General features: G+C 46.0%; 2 protein-coding genes across 3 annotated transcripts; one reads left to right on the forward strand and one right to left on the reverse strand.

The window, feature by feature from the left end:
- Positions 1 to 1,118: 1,118 nt before the first annotated feature.
- OAZ3 (ornithine decarboxylase antizyme 3) lies at positions 1,119 to 4,189 on the reverse strand. Its single transcript, NM_001172708.1, is given in 5 exon segments — positions 1,119 to 1,373; positions 2,063 to 2,148; positions 2,655 to 2,830; positions 3,568 to 3,707; positions 3,994 to 4,189. Coding segments are annotated over 5 exon segments (708 nt in total). The 5' UTR covers positions 4,158 to 4,189; the 3' UTR covers positions 1,119 to 1,230.
- A 3,229-nt stretch (positions 4,190 to 7,418) lies between these two features.
- On the forward strand, positions 7,419 to 14,468 carry MRPL9 (mitochondrial ribosomal protein L9). 2 transcript variants are annotated; one of them, NM_001035029.2, is made up of 7 exons: positions 7,419 to 7,595; positions 7,771 to 7,927; positions 8,624 to 8,748; positions 8,963 to 9,013; positions 10,720 to 10,821; positions 13,746 to 13,806; positions 13,941 to 14,468. In NM_001035029.2, the coding sequence occupies exons 1-7, from the start codon at positions 7,443 to 7,445 to the stop codon at positions 13,988 to 13,990; spliced, it is 699 nt and encodes a 232-aa protein (NP_001030201.2). In that variant the 5' UTR covers positions 7,419 to 7,442; the 3' UTR covers positions 13,991 to 14,468. The 2 variants fall into 2 exon arrangements, with proteins under 2 accessions (NP_001030201.2, XP_005203916.1); XM_005203859.4 differs by having other exon boundaries at positions 7,423 to 7,595; positions 13,746 to 13,829.
- Positions 14,469 to 15,237: the final 769 nt, after the last annotated feature.

Here is a 15,237-nt window from a genome sequence, read left to right on the forward strand (position 1 = left end):
TTTTTTTTTTAAACATCAGCAAGGTAAAGTAGAAGACTTAAAACTAGCACATAAGACTCTGACACGCAGGACTCTTAATCCAGGAATTGATGAAGGCTACCCATGTACTACATGGCAACTATATTTTCCCAGAAACACAATTTTCAAATTTGATTGTCTTAGAAAAACCTCGGTAGAAATTAGCAGAAAGACTTCAGTGAAGGAGCATCTCTGGGTAGCTTGGGCAGTCCCACAAGAATCAATGAAAGCATGCTGTTGATTTGATATTTCAGACCTTGGCTGCACTTGCTCACTGAAGCCAGCTTGGCCCTGGAATTGGAGCTACTCTACGACAGGATCATGGGGCCAGTTAGTCCCCAGTTTCCTCAGCCTTTACTCTCTTCTTTTAATTTTATTTAATCAAAGTACAGTTGATTTACAGTGTTGTGACAATCAACACTGCAAAGTACAGCAAAGTGACTTTATTTTTGTATTATTTTTCATTATGGTTTATCCCAGGATATTGAGTATAATTCCCTGTGCCATACAGTAGGACCTTGTTGTTTATCAGCCTTTACTCTAAAAAGAGGTCTCCTGATATAAACTGTTCACAGGACTTCTATGAAAAATGAGTGGTATCTCATTCTTAGCTACAGTTTGTTACTGTGTATGAAAGCCTTTTCCTTTAACATGGCTTTTAAGACCTTTTAACCCATTCTAATGAGTTCCCTATTCTTAACAGCACTACTTCTGCAGCCTCCTGGAATGTTCCTGCCCTTAAACTAGTGCCACAGGAACCATGTACCTTCTCTCATTTCCTTCACTGGTCTCCAGTTTGAACCGAAGTATATGGATAAAAATATCCCAGTAAAGCTTAAGTCTTTGTGAATTCCCCGGTGCTTGGTTCCTGCTCCTGGCCGGTGCTCAGATGGTTAAAATAAACAAGGGAATAGTTTTGGGATGGGGGAAGGCAAAAGCTTAAAATCCCTGGGTCCTTTCCCTGTCTTGCTCAGACCCCTTTGAGCTTTTCAGTCATCAAATGTCTGTCTGTCCCTCAGTGAATTCAGCTCTGTAAGGCTCATTTTTCACTCCAGCCAGCCCTCTCCCCCACTCCCCCTGCAAAGAAATAGTAAACACAAGAGGATTGCACTACCCTTTACTCCTAGACGGAAGGTGTTTTGTCACATCCTGGAAGCTTGGTTCTCACTTAACAAGGCTCCCAGCCCCCTCACAGAGTAGGAATAAGCATGTTCAGGGAGGTTCACTGGGCAGGTGGCCAACATCCCTTTCAAGGGGATACACCATAAAGATGACATTGTCCCAGGGAGGAAGGGCTGGGTGGTCTGGTCTGACCACCTCAAAGCCCATGTAGCTGAAGGCACGTAGCAGAGCACCTGTGAAAAGAGAACAACATTAGAATACTCTGAGGCTCCATGCAACCATTCCCCTAGATTTGGCTTCTTCCACTGGGGAATGACCGGGCAGGGAGCAGTGTGGTGCAGGCACAGGGATGATGTGCTTTGGAGTCAAACAGAGCTGGACTGTAACCTGGCTTCAGTGTTCTACATGTTTGTAAAATGAGGATCACAGAATTTAAATGAGATGTTTACAAAGTGCCTAACACAGTGATGGTATAATAAAATCTTGCTTGTCTCTCATATCCAACAGAGTATAAGCTCCCTGAGGGAGCAAGCATTTCTGTAATGTGCACCTCACATCTGGTTAAATATATTCCTGGCCTTACACCTGACCCTTTCACATTATGGGTGCTTAATACATTTGAGACTCTTTCTATCCTACCAGCCACAACCCTTGAATGGCTTCTGTGTAATTTCACCAGTGCTTCTTCAATTTAGCTTCTGAAATCTGTGTGCAGGGCCTTTCTGACAGTTCAGTTATGACTTGAATGAACAGAATACTAGGTGCCTTAATTTCCTTGGTGGGGAGAAGGGGATGGGTGTTGAATCCCTGAACTGCCTGAACATGCCCTTTAGAATGAGGGGAGGAAGGTCTCCTATAAAGGGGAAATTGCTGTCAGCTGCTTCAGCACAAAGGGCCAGGAAGGAGAGAGCAGATTCCCCACCTCTGTCATTCCGGTTGTTTTGGATGTTTACAAACACGGAATCCACATTGGTCTTCTCCTCCACATACTGCAGTGCTGCGGTCAGACTAGGGACCAGAAGGAAAATGGTTAAGGCATGTTTCACAAACTCAAAACTGAGAAAGGTGCCTATTTGCAACAGAAGGTGTTTTATTGCTCATTGTTTCCTGACCCAAGGAAGTGAAAGTTCCAAACTAGTTTTGATGGATTTTTCTCTGAAGCTAAGGGTTTATACACTGTGGCCTCATACCCCTACCGTGGAAGGGGCTTGGGGAAAGGGGGCCACTCCATAAAGACAAACAGCTGGAGATCACTTCCTTTCAACTATTTATGGATTCCACCTTGTGATTCTGAATCAGTTTAGCAACCTCCTATAGGCTGTTATCCCTTGAATCCAGATCCTGGCTCAGCTCACCAGGAGCTGGTTCAGTGATTTGGCTGGTTCAATGATTTGAATGTATCCAGCCCCTGAATAAGCCCTCACTGGCTAGCATTCCCATTACCTGATTGTGACATCAGAGTGAACCCCTACCTCTTCCCTTCACCTCCACTCCCCCCATCCAGACTCAGTTACCTTTCCCAGTTGCCTTGATCCAAGGCCCGATACGGGATGTCCAGGAAGAGCCTGTGGTCACACAGAAGGCCGTGCCAGTGGGCAGAGGTCTGGGGGGTGAGGCGGAAGTGGAAGTCTAACTGCACCGGGTCCTTGTGAAGCAGGGGGTCAGTAGACAGCACCGTCAGGTTCCCAGCCTAGAAAAGGAGTAAAACTGAGAGTCTCCTGTTTCTGTGCTCACCTAACCCTCAAATCAGATCTCAGACCTGTTTAGGTGTGTCTGTGGAAGCAAGGAGGGGGCTGATGGAGAGCCTAGGTGAAGTGGAGCCAGGCCTTACTCAATATCTCTTAGTTCTAGGACCTAACTCTGTCCCTATCATGGAGTTTTCCTTGACAAAAATTTGCTGACTCCAGTGAGGGGTGCACTAATGGTTCAGAAACTTGTATTTACATCAAACAGCTTATTCTTTAAACAAAGCTGTGTCATCTGTTTACTGTCTCACTAATATTACTCTTCTACTTTTTTCCATCATATAAGTTTTCTCTAAATTCTGGCACTTCTTATCTACAAATGGATAGCTCATACCTAGGCATGATGATACAAAGGCGAGTGCAGGAGTTCCAGATTCTGGACCCAAAACTTAGCATCTAAACAGCTTTATGTCCCAGAATACAGCTTTATGTCTTAATATAGTCTGTCTTTGTTTTCAGTTCTTCTTTTCCCATCCTGCTTTTCAACACCAGCCCTAGGACCCTGCCTTAAGTTCTCTGGACCAGAATCCTTGCCTATAAAGCAAGTCACTTTTACACAGGAGGTCACATGAGCTAGCTTTCTATGATTTATTTTCCAACTAGTTCATGTCCCTTTGCAAGATACCATATTACAGCAAGCAATGGGCTGCCATGTCCCAGCACCAGCTCCCAGTCCACTTACCGAATATAATTCTTTAAGCTGGTCTTGATCACCCTGCTCGGTGTGTCTGGCCCCCTGAAGACCTACTAGGGACTCAGGAGCACTGAAGACAGCAACGGGGCCGGAGTGTCAAGTCCTCCTCTTCCTTATAAGTGGTGATACTGATGAGGGAAAAGAGGCCCCAAATAGTTGATCTCTGAGTCTGAGATGAGGAGAGACTTACCTTCCAGGTACACGGGGCCAGGTCTGGCACTGTCTTCTGTATCTTCTGTGAACCAGCCTATCTATTTCCATTTCCCCAGGCCAGCCAGATAGAAAGGTTTACAAAGTTCCATGCCAGCCTTCCACCCTACTTTGCTATTATCTTTTGCCACTTAGGGAGTCCTTTCAAATTCTTTTATTTTTCTTTACGGTTAAACAACTACAGGTAGAGATTAAAACAAGTACCTTTTACAGCAAGGCAGCATCTTCTCCCGGAGGGTGATCCGGTACTTGTAACAGTAAAGGTAATAGGCGTATGGTGACCAGAACGGGTAGAGGTAGTTCCGTGTTTTTCCCCTCTTGATATAAGAAAGGGAGTAGAAAGAGGGGCGTGACCTGTAACAAGGCAGTTTCTTAGTTCAGTGCCTCCCCGCGGCAAAGTGAGGTTCAGGGGCTGGTGGCAGGGGTTCAGGCCCCTGGTCCCATTGTGACACGGTGAGCACTGTGACATGGGCAAAGGGCCAGCCTTTCAGTCACTTCAGGGCTCCTCTCTGTGCTCCCTACCCCATCTACCCCCTTAGGTAGCCCCCAGAGCTCTTGTTCAACTAGTATGGACTTCATGGCTGACCAGAAATTAAAATACTTTTTGTTTCTGTGTGGTTGATAAACAGCCCTGGCTGACCACTTGTGCTCACGGAACATGGGCTCCCCTCTGGCGTGTGCGTGTGGCAAACCCACGCTTCAGTAACAGATTGGGGTCTGATACTGCAGGAGGCTTCTAAGGCCCTGATCCAGTATCTGACTTGATTGGTTGGTTCCCTATTCAGTTCAATATTTTTATTATCCCTACCTTTAATAACCCAGTGGTTCTACATGTTGTTGAACTTTCTCAGTGCCTTATGGGGTAGGAACTGCAAACTCAGTGTCTCCAGGAGCCTGGACAGCTAGGGGAAATTAGTGGAGCTGCTGGGTGGGACTATAGCAAAATGAAAAGCTCACACACTCTTAAAAAAAGCCGGGGGGTTAGGGTGCGGTGTGTAGGGACACAGCTCAGCTCCAAGTTTTCATGCAGGAATGCAGACCAGATCATACAATTTTCAACAGAAACTGGAAAGAGATTTTTGTGGTAAGTTTCTCAAAAAGATTTTTTTTTTAATTTGAGAAATTTTACTACTAACAAAAAATAAAAATTATTGATTAAATCAACATTGTGTGCAAAATTTGGAGCTGGCGCCACCAGTCTGAGACCTCTGCACGTTCTTCATTCATCTATTTACAAATACTTATTGGGGGCCTACTGTGAGCTTGGGATACACCAGTAAACAAACCAAATATCCCTGCCCCATGGAGCTTCGAACACTGAAAGAACAAACCTAAACACTAAACACAAGAGAACTATTTCACGTGTTAGAAGATGAAAGAAGGCTCAGAAGGGTGAAGGGGTGGGACAGTGGCAGTAATAAAAGGGTGCTCTAAGGAGCTCTCATTGAAAGGGTGACATTTAAAGACTCAAAGAGGGTGAGGGAGTTAGGCCAAGCCAACATCTGAGGATAACAAGCTTCTGTGTGAAAGCAACAGCTAGTGCAAATCCCTAAGGAGAACGGGTCAAATGTTTTCAAGTCCACTGTGGGTTACAAGCTACGTGCTAAGTTGCTTCGGTCCTGTCTGACCCTTTGCGACCCCCTGACATAGCCTGACAGCCTCCAGTCCATGGGATTGTCCAGGCAAGAATACTGGGGGTTGCCATTTCCTCTTCCAGGGGATTTTCCCAACCCAGGGATTGAACCCCCATCTCTTATATCTCCTGCACTGGCAGGCAGGTTCTTTACCACTACTGCTACCTGGTAAGCTCTGTAAGCTATAGGGGGAGTAGAAGAAGACAGCTAATGGGACCGGGTCACACAGGGCCTCGTAGACCATTGTATGGCCTTTTTCTTTGACTAAAGGGGGAAGTCTTTGCAAGTTTTGGACAGATGAGACATGATCTGACATGTTTTTCAAAAGATTCTGACTGGTGTATTGCAAATAAACTGTAGAGCTCTAAAGGATTATTTGTTAGGAGACTATTGCAGTAATCCTGGAGAAAGATAGTATCTTATACCATGGTGGAGAGCTGGAGTGATGGGATATGGTCGGATTCTGGAAATAGTATAAAGGTAGCACCCACAGGATTTCCTGAAATAGGAGAGAAGGTGAGTCCAAGAACTGAAAGAAGGGAGTTAGCATCGACAGAGAAGAAAGGCTGCCGGTGTGGCAGTATGGGGCAGAGGATAGAGATGGGTTTAGTTTGGAGCGTGTTAACTTTGCATTGTCCACAGTTGTATAAGGGGAAGATGAAGTAAGCAGCTGGATAGTCATGTGTGGAGTTTAGAAGTCTAGGGTGAAGACAGAAATTTGATGTCATTGGCATTATGAGTAAAGATTGGCATTCAGAAAAGATCCAAAGACTGAGCCCTGGGGGCACTCTAAGAGATAAAGAATAAAGGAGAAATCAGCAAAGGAGACTGAAGAAAATGAGTGAAGCTCCCCGCTTGTTTCTGGGAGCATGTTGAGACCAGAAGGAGAAAAATAAATCGGGTGTCCTGGAAGCTACCTAAAGAAAGTGTAATTACGAGGGACTGCTGGCCAAAGGCTGTTTATAGGTCGAATAACATGATGCTCGGAGAAGGCAATGGCAACCCACTCCAGTACTCTTGCCTAGAAAACGGATGGAGGAAATGAAAATGCTCCTCCTGCTATGGACGGAGGAGCCTGGTAGGCTGCAGTCCATGGGGTCGCTAAGAGTCAAACACGACTGAGCGACTTCACTTTCACTTTTCACATTCATGCATTGGAGGAGGAAATGGCAACCCACTCCAGTGTTCTTGCCTGGAGAATCCCAGGGACGGGGGAGCCTGGTGGGCTGCGGTCTATGGGGTCGCACAGAGTTGGACACGACTGAAGCGACTTAGCAGCAGCAACATGATGCTCAGAGCATCTTTCCATAAATCTCTTGCCAAACAGGCCCTATTCATTCCATTTATATGGTTTACTCCCCAGTACTGAGACCCTCCACAGAGGGAACTGTCTCCCTCGTGATTTATACTTATTTAAATATTTGTTAGGAGACTATTGCAGTAATCCTGAAGGAAGATAGTATCTTATTCCAGGATAGGAGGACTAAATAGTGTAACGATTAAGAGACGATCCTGAGGTTGGCAGTTTTCCAAAGGATTCCATCCTTCCACCACTTTTAGATAGATTTGAAGTAAGGAAAAGGGAGAGCAGTACCCTCTCCTCTCAGCATCCAGCTATCACAGAACGTCAGAACCGGAAGCGACCTCAGAGAGCGACTGGAGCTAAATAAAAAGCCCCCAGTAATAGAGACTAATAAAGACAAGTGAAGCCAAGGGAGGGAGCGGGTGTCTCCCGGTGTCAGTGCACCTAACAGTCATTCCACTATCGGTCAATGGCTATGGGTGTCCCTCCCCCGAGAAGAAACTGGGAAAAGGGAGTGGCGGAAATGCTGAATCGTGGAGCACCCATCCCAGCCAGATCTCTGGTCTCCAGACACCCAAATCGCAGCTTAATCCGTGCCAGGCTTTCCTGGAAGCTCAGCGCGCACAGAGCCGCGCCGGCTCAGGCGCGCCGCGGGCAGCCCGCGGGGGCCTTTCCTGCCGCCTGCGCCTTGCGGACGTTCCTCCGCGCCCGAGAACATGGCGGCGGCTGCTTTTGCGGTCCCGCGGGGAGTTCAGCTGCGGGTGCTCACTGAGCGGCTGCTGCGAGGAGGGGTCCGGGAGCTCCTCCGGCCGCGACTTTCAGGGAGCACCCCCGGCTCGGAGCGCGACTTCAGCCTGTCTCACAGTCGGGTGAGGGCTGGGTCTGAGTCCTGGGGCTCCTTGCCTCTGGTGGAGCTAGTTATGGCCGAGGCTTGTTTTAAGAAGCGCGCTGAGACCGGGTGGGCCCCAAATCAAGGGTGGTGGGCTCTCCTTGAGGTGCCGGCGGCCAGTGGAGGAGGCTCACCCTCGCTCCCCCGGCCTCCAGGGCACAGTCATTGTAGAGCGCTGGTGGAAGGTGCCGCTAGCGGGAGAAGGCCGGAAACCGCGCCTGCACCGGCGACACCGCGTCTACAAGCTCGTGGAAGATACGAAACACAGGCCCAAAGAAAACCTGGAGCTCATCCTCACCCAGTCGGTGGACGGTAAGGCCCGGGGAGAGGTACTTCTCTCAGGCTGGTTCTGTTCGGCATCAACTTTTTTCTGCCCTTTCACTACTGAGAAGAAGCGGGTAAAAAGTACTGTGATTGTGACATTGATTTCCTACATAGAAAATTAGAATATGAATGCAGCATCATCTAATTTTATGTTCCAGAGTCTTGGAAGGCCTCATTTTGACTGTTTCCCTATGCGTGGGCTTCCCGGGTGGCGCTAGTGGTAAGGAACCCGCTTGGCAATGCAGGAGACTTAAGAGACACTGGTTTGATCCCTGGATCAGGAAGATCGCCTGGAGAAGGACACGGCAACCCACTCCAGTATTCTCCCCATGGAGAGAGGAGCCTGGCGGGCTACAGTGCACATGGTCGCAAAGAGTTGGACAGGGCTGAAGCCACTTAGCACGGCATCTTTAACAGTGTGTGGGGAGAAAGGCCTGACAGTAGGCACCACATACTGAAATCTCTGTGATGGGACAGTGCTTCACTTTGTACATGGAATATTGAGTTTCTCAATCAGACCCTAAAGAAATGAATTCGAAATCGTGCTATTCCTAGTGAATACTAATACTTCTTCTGGGAGGAATAAGCACTGTGAGAGAATAAGAGGTCTCTTTTTCTTTGATCATCTCCTCTTTAGGGACTGCTAGATAATTCTGATCCTGTGCCTCTGTTCTCTGTTGGCAGAACTTGGAGTCCGAGGTGACCTGGTCTCAGTGAAAAAGTCTGTGGGCCGTAATCGACTACTTCCTGAAGGACTGGCTGTGTATGCATCTCCTGAAAACAAGAAGCTGTTTGAAGAGGAGAAATTGGTGAGCCCAAAAAGAAAGCAGAGGGACTCAAGAGATAGTAAAACCTGAACATTACTTCTAACAGCTTCTTTCCCTTTAATATTTAATTTGAAAATGAGGTAGGGACTAGAAGAACAGGAATTCAGAAGCCCAGACTATGCCCAGTATAGTAAGAATTTGTTGTTAGTTACTATGGACTCTTTTCTCTTTTTCAATCTGTAACTTTCTTTTCTAGCTGAGACAAGAAGGAAAACTAGACAAGATCCAGACCAAGGCAGGTGAGGCGGTGAGTAGAAACAGAAAATCTTTATTTATGGGTCACATACAGAAGTCACCAACCTCTCCCTAAAAGGCTTCTTGATTTCCTTGAAGTCTCCTAATTTCAGGCACAAGGTAGGGGCAGGGGGAAGTACTGTGGCTGCTGTAACTGATACTAATATTAAGACCTCCTAGGAGATCCTGACATGTTGGGTCAAGTGCTCTGGCTTATTGAGGGAGGCCCCAACCTGGGCGGGAACCCTTGGAAAAATGTGAGATGAGGACTCTGCCTTCAGGGGTGTTTACAGACAAGCTGGAAAGAACACAGACACAAGAGAAAGTGATACATAAACTCAAGACAATAAATCATGAGTGACATGGACTAAAATGGATTAGGGTGATTGAGGAGGGGTTTTTTTCAGATGGGATTGAATTAGGCCTTGTGGGATTAATAGGCTTTGGATAGACCAGGAAGGTAGGCAAGGTGTTAAGGGAGACAAAGTCTGAGTAGATAATTAAGGCATGTTTTAAGGTTACACTGCATTTATAGTTATTACAAAATACTGGCTATATTCCCCAGGCTGTACAGTACATCCTTGTAACCTGTCTTACACTCTATACCTGTGCATCGGTTTTTGTCTCGTTATATTCACTGATTTGTGTTTTTTAGATTCCACATATGTAAGTGATATCACAGTATTTTTCTTTCTCTGACTTATTTCACCTAGCATAATGGCCTCCAAGTCCATCCTTGTTGCCGCAAATGGCAAAATTTTGTTCTTTTAAATGGCTGCATAGTGTTCCATTGTATCTATATGTGTGTGTGTGTGTGTGTTGCGTATACCATATCTTTATCCATTCATAATAGACACTTAGGTTGTGTCCATAACATGGCTATGAACATTGGGGTGCATGTATCTTTTTGAATTAGTGTTTTGGAGGGGGTTGGATATATATACCCAGGAGTGGAATTTCTGGATAATATGGTAGTTCTAATATTTTTAGTTTTTTGAGAAACTGCTGTACTGTTTTCCACAGTGGCTGCACAAATTTAAATTCCCACCAACAGTGTACAAGGATTCCCTTTTCTCCACATCCTTGCCAGCATTTGTTACTTGTATTCTTTTGATGATCGCCATTATGTCAGGTGTGAAGTGATAGCTCAGTTAAAGCATGTTTTAAAATAGAAAGTAGACCAGCCTAGTTAAAACAGAGGACTTGAATAGTATATTAGGAAATATATGACTGAAAAGTGGGGTGGGCATGATTTATAAAACATCTTTAATCCTCAGCTGATGAATTTATACCTCATTCTTTTTTTTTTTTTTTTTTTTAATATACCTCATTCTGTAAGCAAGGAGGAATCATTAATGGTGTAGTGGTAGGATTGAAGGGCCAGAATATTGGGTTAAAACAGTCTATGAAAGTCTTTCCATCCTGAGATGAACAGTCGATGAGCCTAACTTTGACATGGCCTGTGTCTCCTTGCTTAGGGAGAGCCAAGTACAGGCAGCATTCCCCTCCAGAGCATTGCTGAAACATGTTTCCATGATGTCAGTCATGAGACAATAGGAATTTTTATCTTTCCTATTCATCATCTCACCTCCCTTGGCTACGAGGCAGGAATCGTGCTTTGCCTGAACTCTCAGACTTCATGCCTCTTGGCCTCTTGCTAACATGTTTCCTCTCCTTGATTCCAACTCTAACCCACCCTCTGTTTATAATTCCTCTCAGACAGTGAAATTTCTGAGGAGTTGCCACCTGGAGGTGGGAATGAAGAACAACGTCAAATGGGAGCTAAACCCTGAAATAGTTGCCCGCCACTTTCTCAGAAATGTGAGTACTCCCAAACACCACTGTAGCCCTAAGATGGAAGCTACCCCTGGGAAGCAGCAGCTACTCTAGGATTGATCCCTCTGTTAGGAAAGGGTGTGATCATCCAGCTGAAGTTAGGGAAAGCTTTTTTTTTTTAATTGATTTAAAACATATTTCTACTGTGCAGCAAAATGATCGTTTTATATATATGTGCCCTTTTTCATATTCTATTCTGAATATACTGGATACTGAATATAGTGCCCTGTTGTGTACAGTGGGACCTTGCTGTTTATCCATCCTATATAGTTGCAATATATAGTCTGCTAATCTCAGACTCTCAATCCATCCCTCCCCAGTCTGGCAACCACAAGTCATTTCCCTCCCACAGTGCAAGCCAGCCAGGAATGCTTTCCCTTAGTTGGACAGCCATACGTAAATCGATGCGCCCTCCTCCTGGGCAGTCACAAGTCTGTTCTCTACGTTTGTGGATCTGTTTCTGTTTCATAGATCATTCGTGTCACATTTTAGATTCCACATGTAAGTGACAGCATACGGTCTTTGTCTTTCTGACTTAGTTCACTTAGTATGGTCATCTCTGGGTCCATCCCTGTTGCTGCAGATGGCACGGTTTCATTCCGTTTTGTGGGTGAGTCGTGTTCCGTTGTGTATATGGACCACAATTTCTTTACCCATTCATGTGCTGATGGACGTTTAGGCTGTTTCCGTGTCTCGACTGCGATGGGCCTTTGCTGCTTCACGCAGGCTTTCTCTGGTCGCAGCGAGCATGGGCTCTGTTGTGGTGTGCAGGCTTCTCATTGTGGTGGCTCCTCTTGTTGCAGAGCATGGGCTCTAGGTGTGGGGGCTTCAGTAGCTGTGGCACAGGGGCTTGGTTGCTCTGCAACATGTGGGATCTTCCCGGACCAGGGATCAAACCCATGCCCCCTGCATTGGCAGGTGGATTCTTAACCACTGGACCCCAAGGGAAGTCCCAAGGGAAGTCCCACATGTATCTTTTTGAATTGTAGTTTTGTCCAGATATAAACCCAGGAGTGGGCTTCCCTGGTGTCTCAGACGGTAAAGAATTCGCCTGCAATGCAGGAGGCCTGGGTTTGAACCCTGAGTTGCAAAGATCCCCTGGAGGAGGGCATGGCAACCCACTCCAGTATTCTTGCCTGGACAATCCCCATGGACAGAGGAGCCTGGTGGGCTGCAGTTCCTGGGGTCGCAGAGTCCAGCACAACTGAGCGACTAAGTGCATACCTAGGAATGGTATTGCTGGATCATATGGCGATTCTTTTTTTTTTTTGAGGAAGCTCCATATTGTTTTCCATACTGGCTGCACCAGTTTACATTCTCACCAGTAGTGTAAGAGGATTCCCTTTCCTCCACACCCTCTCCAGCATTTGTTATCTGTAGACTTCTGTTTCACTTCTGGATACACTGCCTTCATTGCTTCATGTGGGCTTTTTCTAGTTGTGAGTTGGGGCTTCTCTATACTTGAAGTACACGGGCTTCTCCTTGCAGTGACTTCTCCTATTGCAGAGCATGGGCTTCAGTGGTTGTGGTGTGTGGCCTCTGTGGTTGCAGGTTGCAAGCTCAGTTGCCCCTCGGCATGTGAGATCTTCTTGGACCAGGGCATTGAACCCACGTCCTGTGCATTGGCAGGTGAATTCTTCACCACTGGACTACTTGGGAGGTCTATTTAGACTTTTTAATGGTGTGAGATGGTACCTCATTTACTTTTGATTTGCATTTCAGTGGACAGGGAGGCCTGGCGTGCTGCGATTCATGGGGTCACAAAGAGTCGGACACGACTGAGCTGAACTGAATCATTAGCAGTGATGAGCATCTTTTCCCGTGTCTGTTGGCTGGTGTGTGTCTTCTTTGGAGAAATGTCTGTTTAGGTCATCTGCCCATTTTTTGATGGGGTTGGCTTCTTTTCTTTCAGTTTTTCTTTATTTCTAGCTGCACTTGGTCTTCATTGCTGTGCACAAGAGCTGCTCTCTAGTTGCAGCGCACAGGCTTCTCACTGTGGTGGCCTCTCTTTTCAGAGCGAGGGCCCTAGGATGCATGGGCTTAGTCGCCCCACAGCATGTGAAGTCTTCAGGGATTCAGCTCATGTCCCCTGCATTGGCAGACAAGATTCTTAACCACGGGACCACCAGGGAAGTCCAGTTGGGTTGTTTTTTTGTTGTTGAGTTGTATATGAGTTGTTAGTATATTTTGGAAATTAAGCCCTTGTCAGTGGCATCATTTGCAAATACTTTCTCCCAGTCTGCAGGCTGTCTTTTTGTTTCATGGTTTCCTTTGCTGTGCAAAAGCTTGTCAGTTTGGTTAGGTCCCATTGCTTACTTTTGCTTTTATTTCTGTTGCCTTGGAGACTAACCCAGGAAATCATTGGTACAATGTATGCCAGAATGTTTTGCTGTGTTCTCTTCTAGTTTTGTGGTGTTATGTCTTGTGTGTAAGTCTTTACACCATTTTGAGTTTAATTTTGTGTATGGTGTGAGAGTGTGTTCTAACTTCATCAATTTACACGTGGCTGTCCATCTTAGGGAAAGTGTTCTGGATTGGTTTGCAGAGGCGTGGAAGGGAAATGACTAAGGATGGTCACAAAGAAATTGAAAACTGATAGAAGATGGGAACATTTATTTTCTCTAGATAGGAAAAGCTGGGGAATTGTGACACTGGAGAATTTTTACTTATGTGGATGAAGTGATTTTGATCTCAAACCCTGTTTCTCTTTGTGAAACCACCTCCCTGAGAAATCAGGACTGAGTTTCTCTGCCACTGTTTATGGAGGTTTGTGCCTTTCCGTGGGATCAGCCAGGGTAAACTCCCCAGTTTTACTCATCCCTGTACAGGGAAGTCTCGAGTCCTCTTCAGATTGCCCAGTGTGGCAGCCATGTAAAAAGAGCTCCTTTTGGTTGTGATTTTTTTTGCAGCTTGGCGTTGTGGTTGCCCCACATGCATTAAAGTTGCCCGAAGAGCCCATCACCCAGAGGGGTGAGTACTGGTGCGAGGTGACGGTGAGTGTTTGACATACGGTCTCCTTTTTCTGACTGGGTCGAAAGCTGGGATTGGGTCGTGTTGGCCTTATTTGCCCCCTGACCTAAGCATTCCCTTTGTTCTGTGGGCAGGTAAATGGACTGGACACTGTGAGGGTACCTATGTCCGTGGTGAACTTTGAGAGGCCCAAAACCAAAAGATACAAGTACTGGTTAGCCCAGCAAGCTGCCAAGGGAATGGCCTCCACCAGCTTCCAGAAGATCTGAACCTGTTCTCCCTCGAAAGCAGCGAAGCAGAATCAGAGGAACGGTGGAGCAAAGATGGACCAGCACTGTGGTACCGCTCCTAGCTCGAACCAAACAGGGAATTTTAGAGAGCGTATGGAGGCAGCAACAGCAGACCGGACTGCATGTATGTGTTGAATCGTCCCTATTTTCTATCTTCAACAGTTACCACGTTTGGCCTTACTGGGGAGGCTGCTCCAGAAGTACAGGCTGTGGATTTGATAAGCTAGATATTAACAGACCAAAAGAGTCTAGATCCTATTTAGCCTCTTCCTTCATTGGAATTCACTGGAATAAATGGTAGAGCTAGCTAGCTTATTCTCATCATCCAAACTGAACACTGTATCTCTGAAAAAATAAAAAGGTTGTGCTCTTTTTAGGTGTTGTTTACTGACTTGAGTAGACTGGGGACAGGACTTCCAAGTGGAATGTCCTCTTGGAAAGCCCCTGGGGTTTGCTCCTAAAAGGAGAAAAAGAGAAAACATTTTTTGGGCTACAGCCCACAGTTGCTATGGACAAATTACTCAACAAGCTGATATACCTTATGGTCTTAAAACTTATTAGGTATACTAATAAAGTCCTCAATACAAATAAGCACAATGGATTCTACTTTTCTAAGGAGATCTGAATAAGGCCTAAGGACAGTTGTTGGAGAAAATAAAGCTGGGATGAAAGAAGTTTAAAAAGGGAACTCTTGAAATTTTGAAAAAGAATTTGTCTGGTTTCCAGACAAAGGTTAAGATGTGGGGCTAGTTCATAGGTAATTATGGATTGGGAGATGAGGCAAGTAGATAGTTCTGCATAAGTTCAAGGTTCTTTCCTGGAAGAAAGACCAACTCTTCTTAACAATGAATTGTGCCGGAGTCACTCAAATGTGAGATTTTTAGGAAGGATAAAGATGAGACCATTGACTCTTTGCTACCCTTATCAGAAGCTCAGAGAAATTGATTTATCCTGTTTGAGCTCACCTGCCTGGAGAAGGCGATGGCACCCCACTCCAGTACTCTTGACTAGAGAGTCCCATGGACAGAGGAGCCTGGTGGACTGCAGTCCATGAGGTCGCTAAGAGTTGGGCACGACCGAGCGACTTCACTTTCACTTTTCACTTTCGTGCATTGGAGAAGGAAATGGCAACCCACTTCAG

This window comes from Bos taurus, chromosome 3 (assembly GCF_002263795.3).
Source record: "Bos taurus isolate L1 Dominette 01449 registration number 42190680 breed Hereford chromosome 3, ARS-UCD2.0, whole genome shotgun sequence".
Classification (NCBI taxonomy): Eukaryota; Metazoa; Chordata; class Mammalia; order Artiodactyla; family Bovidae; genus Bos; species Bos taurus.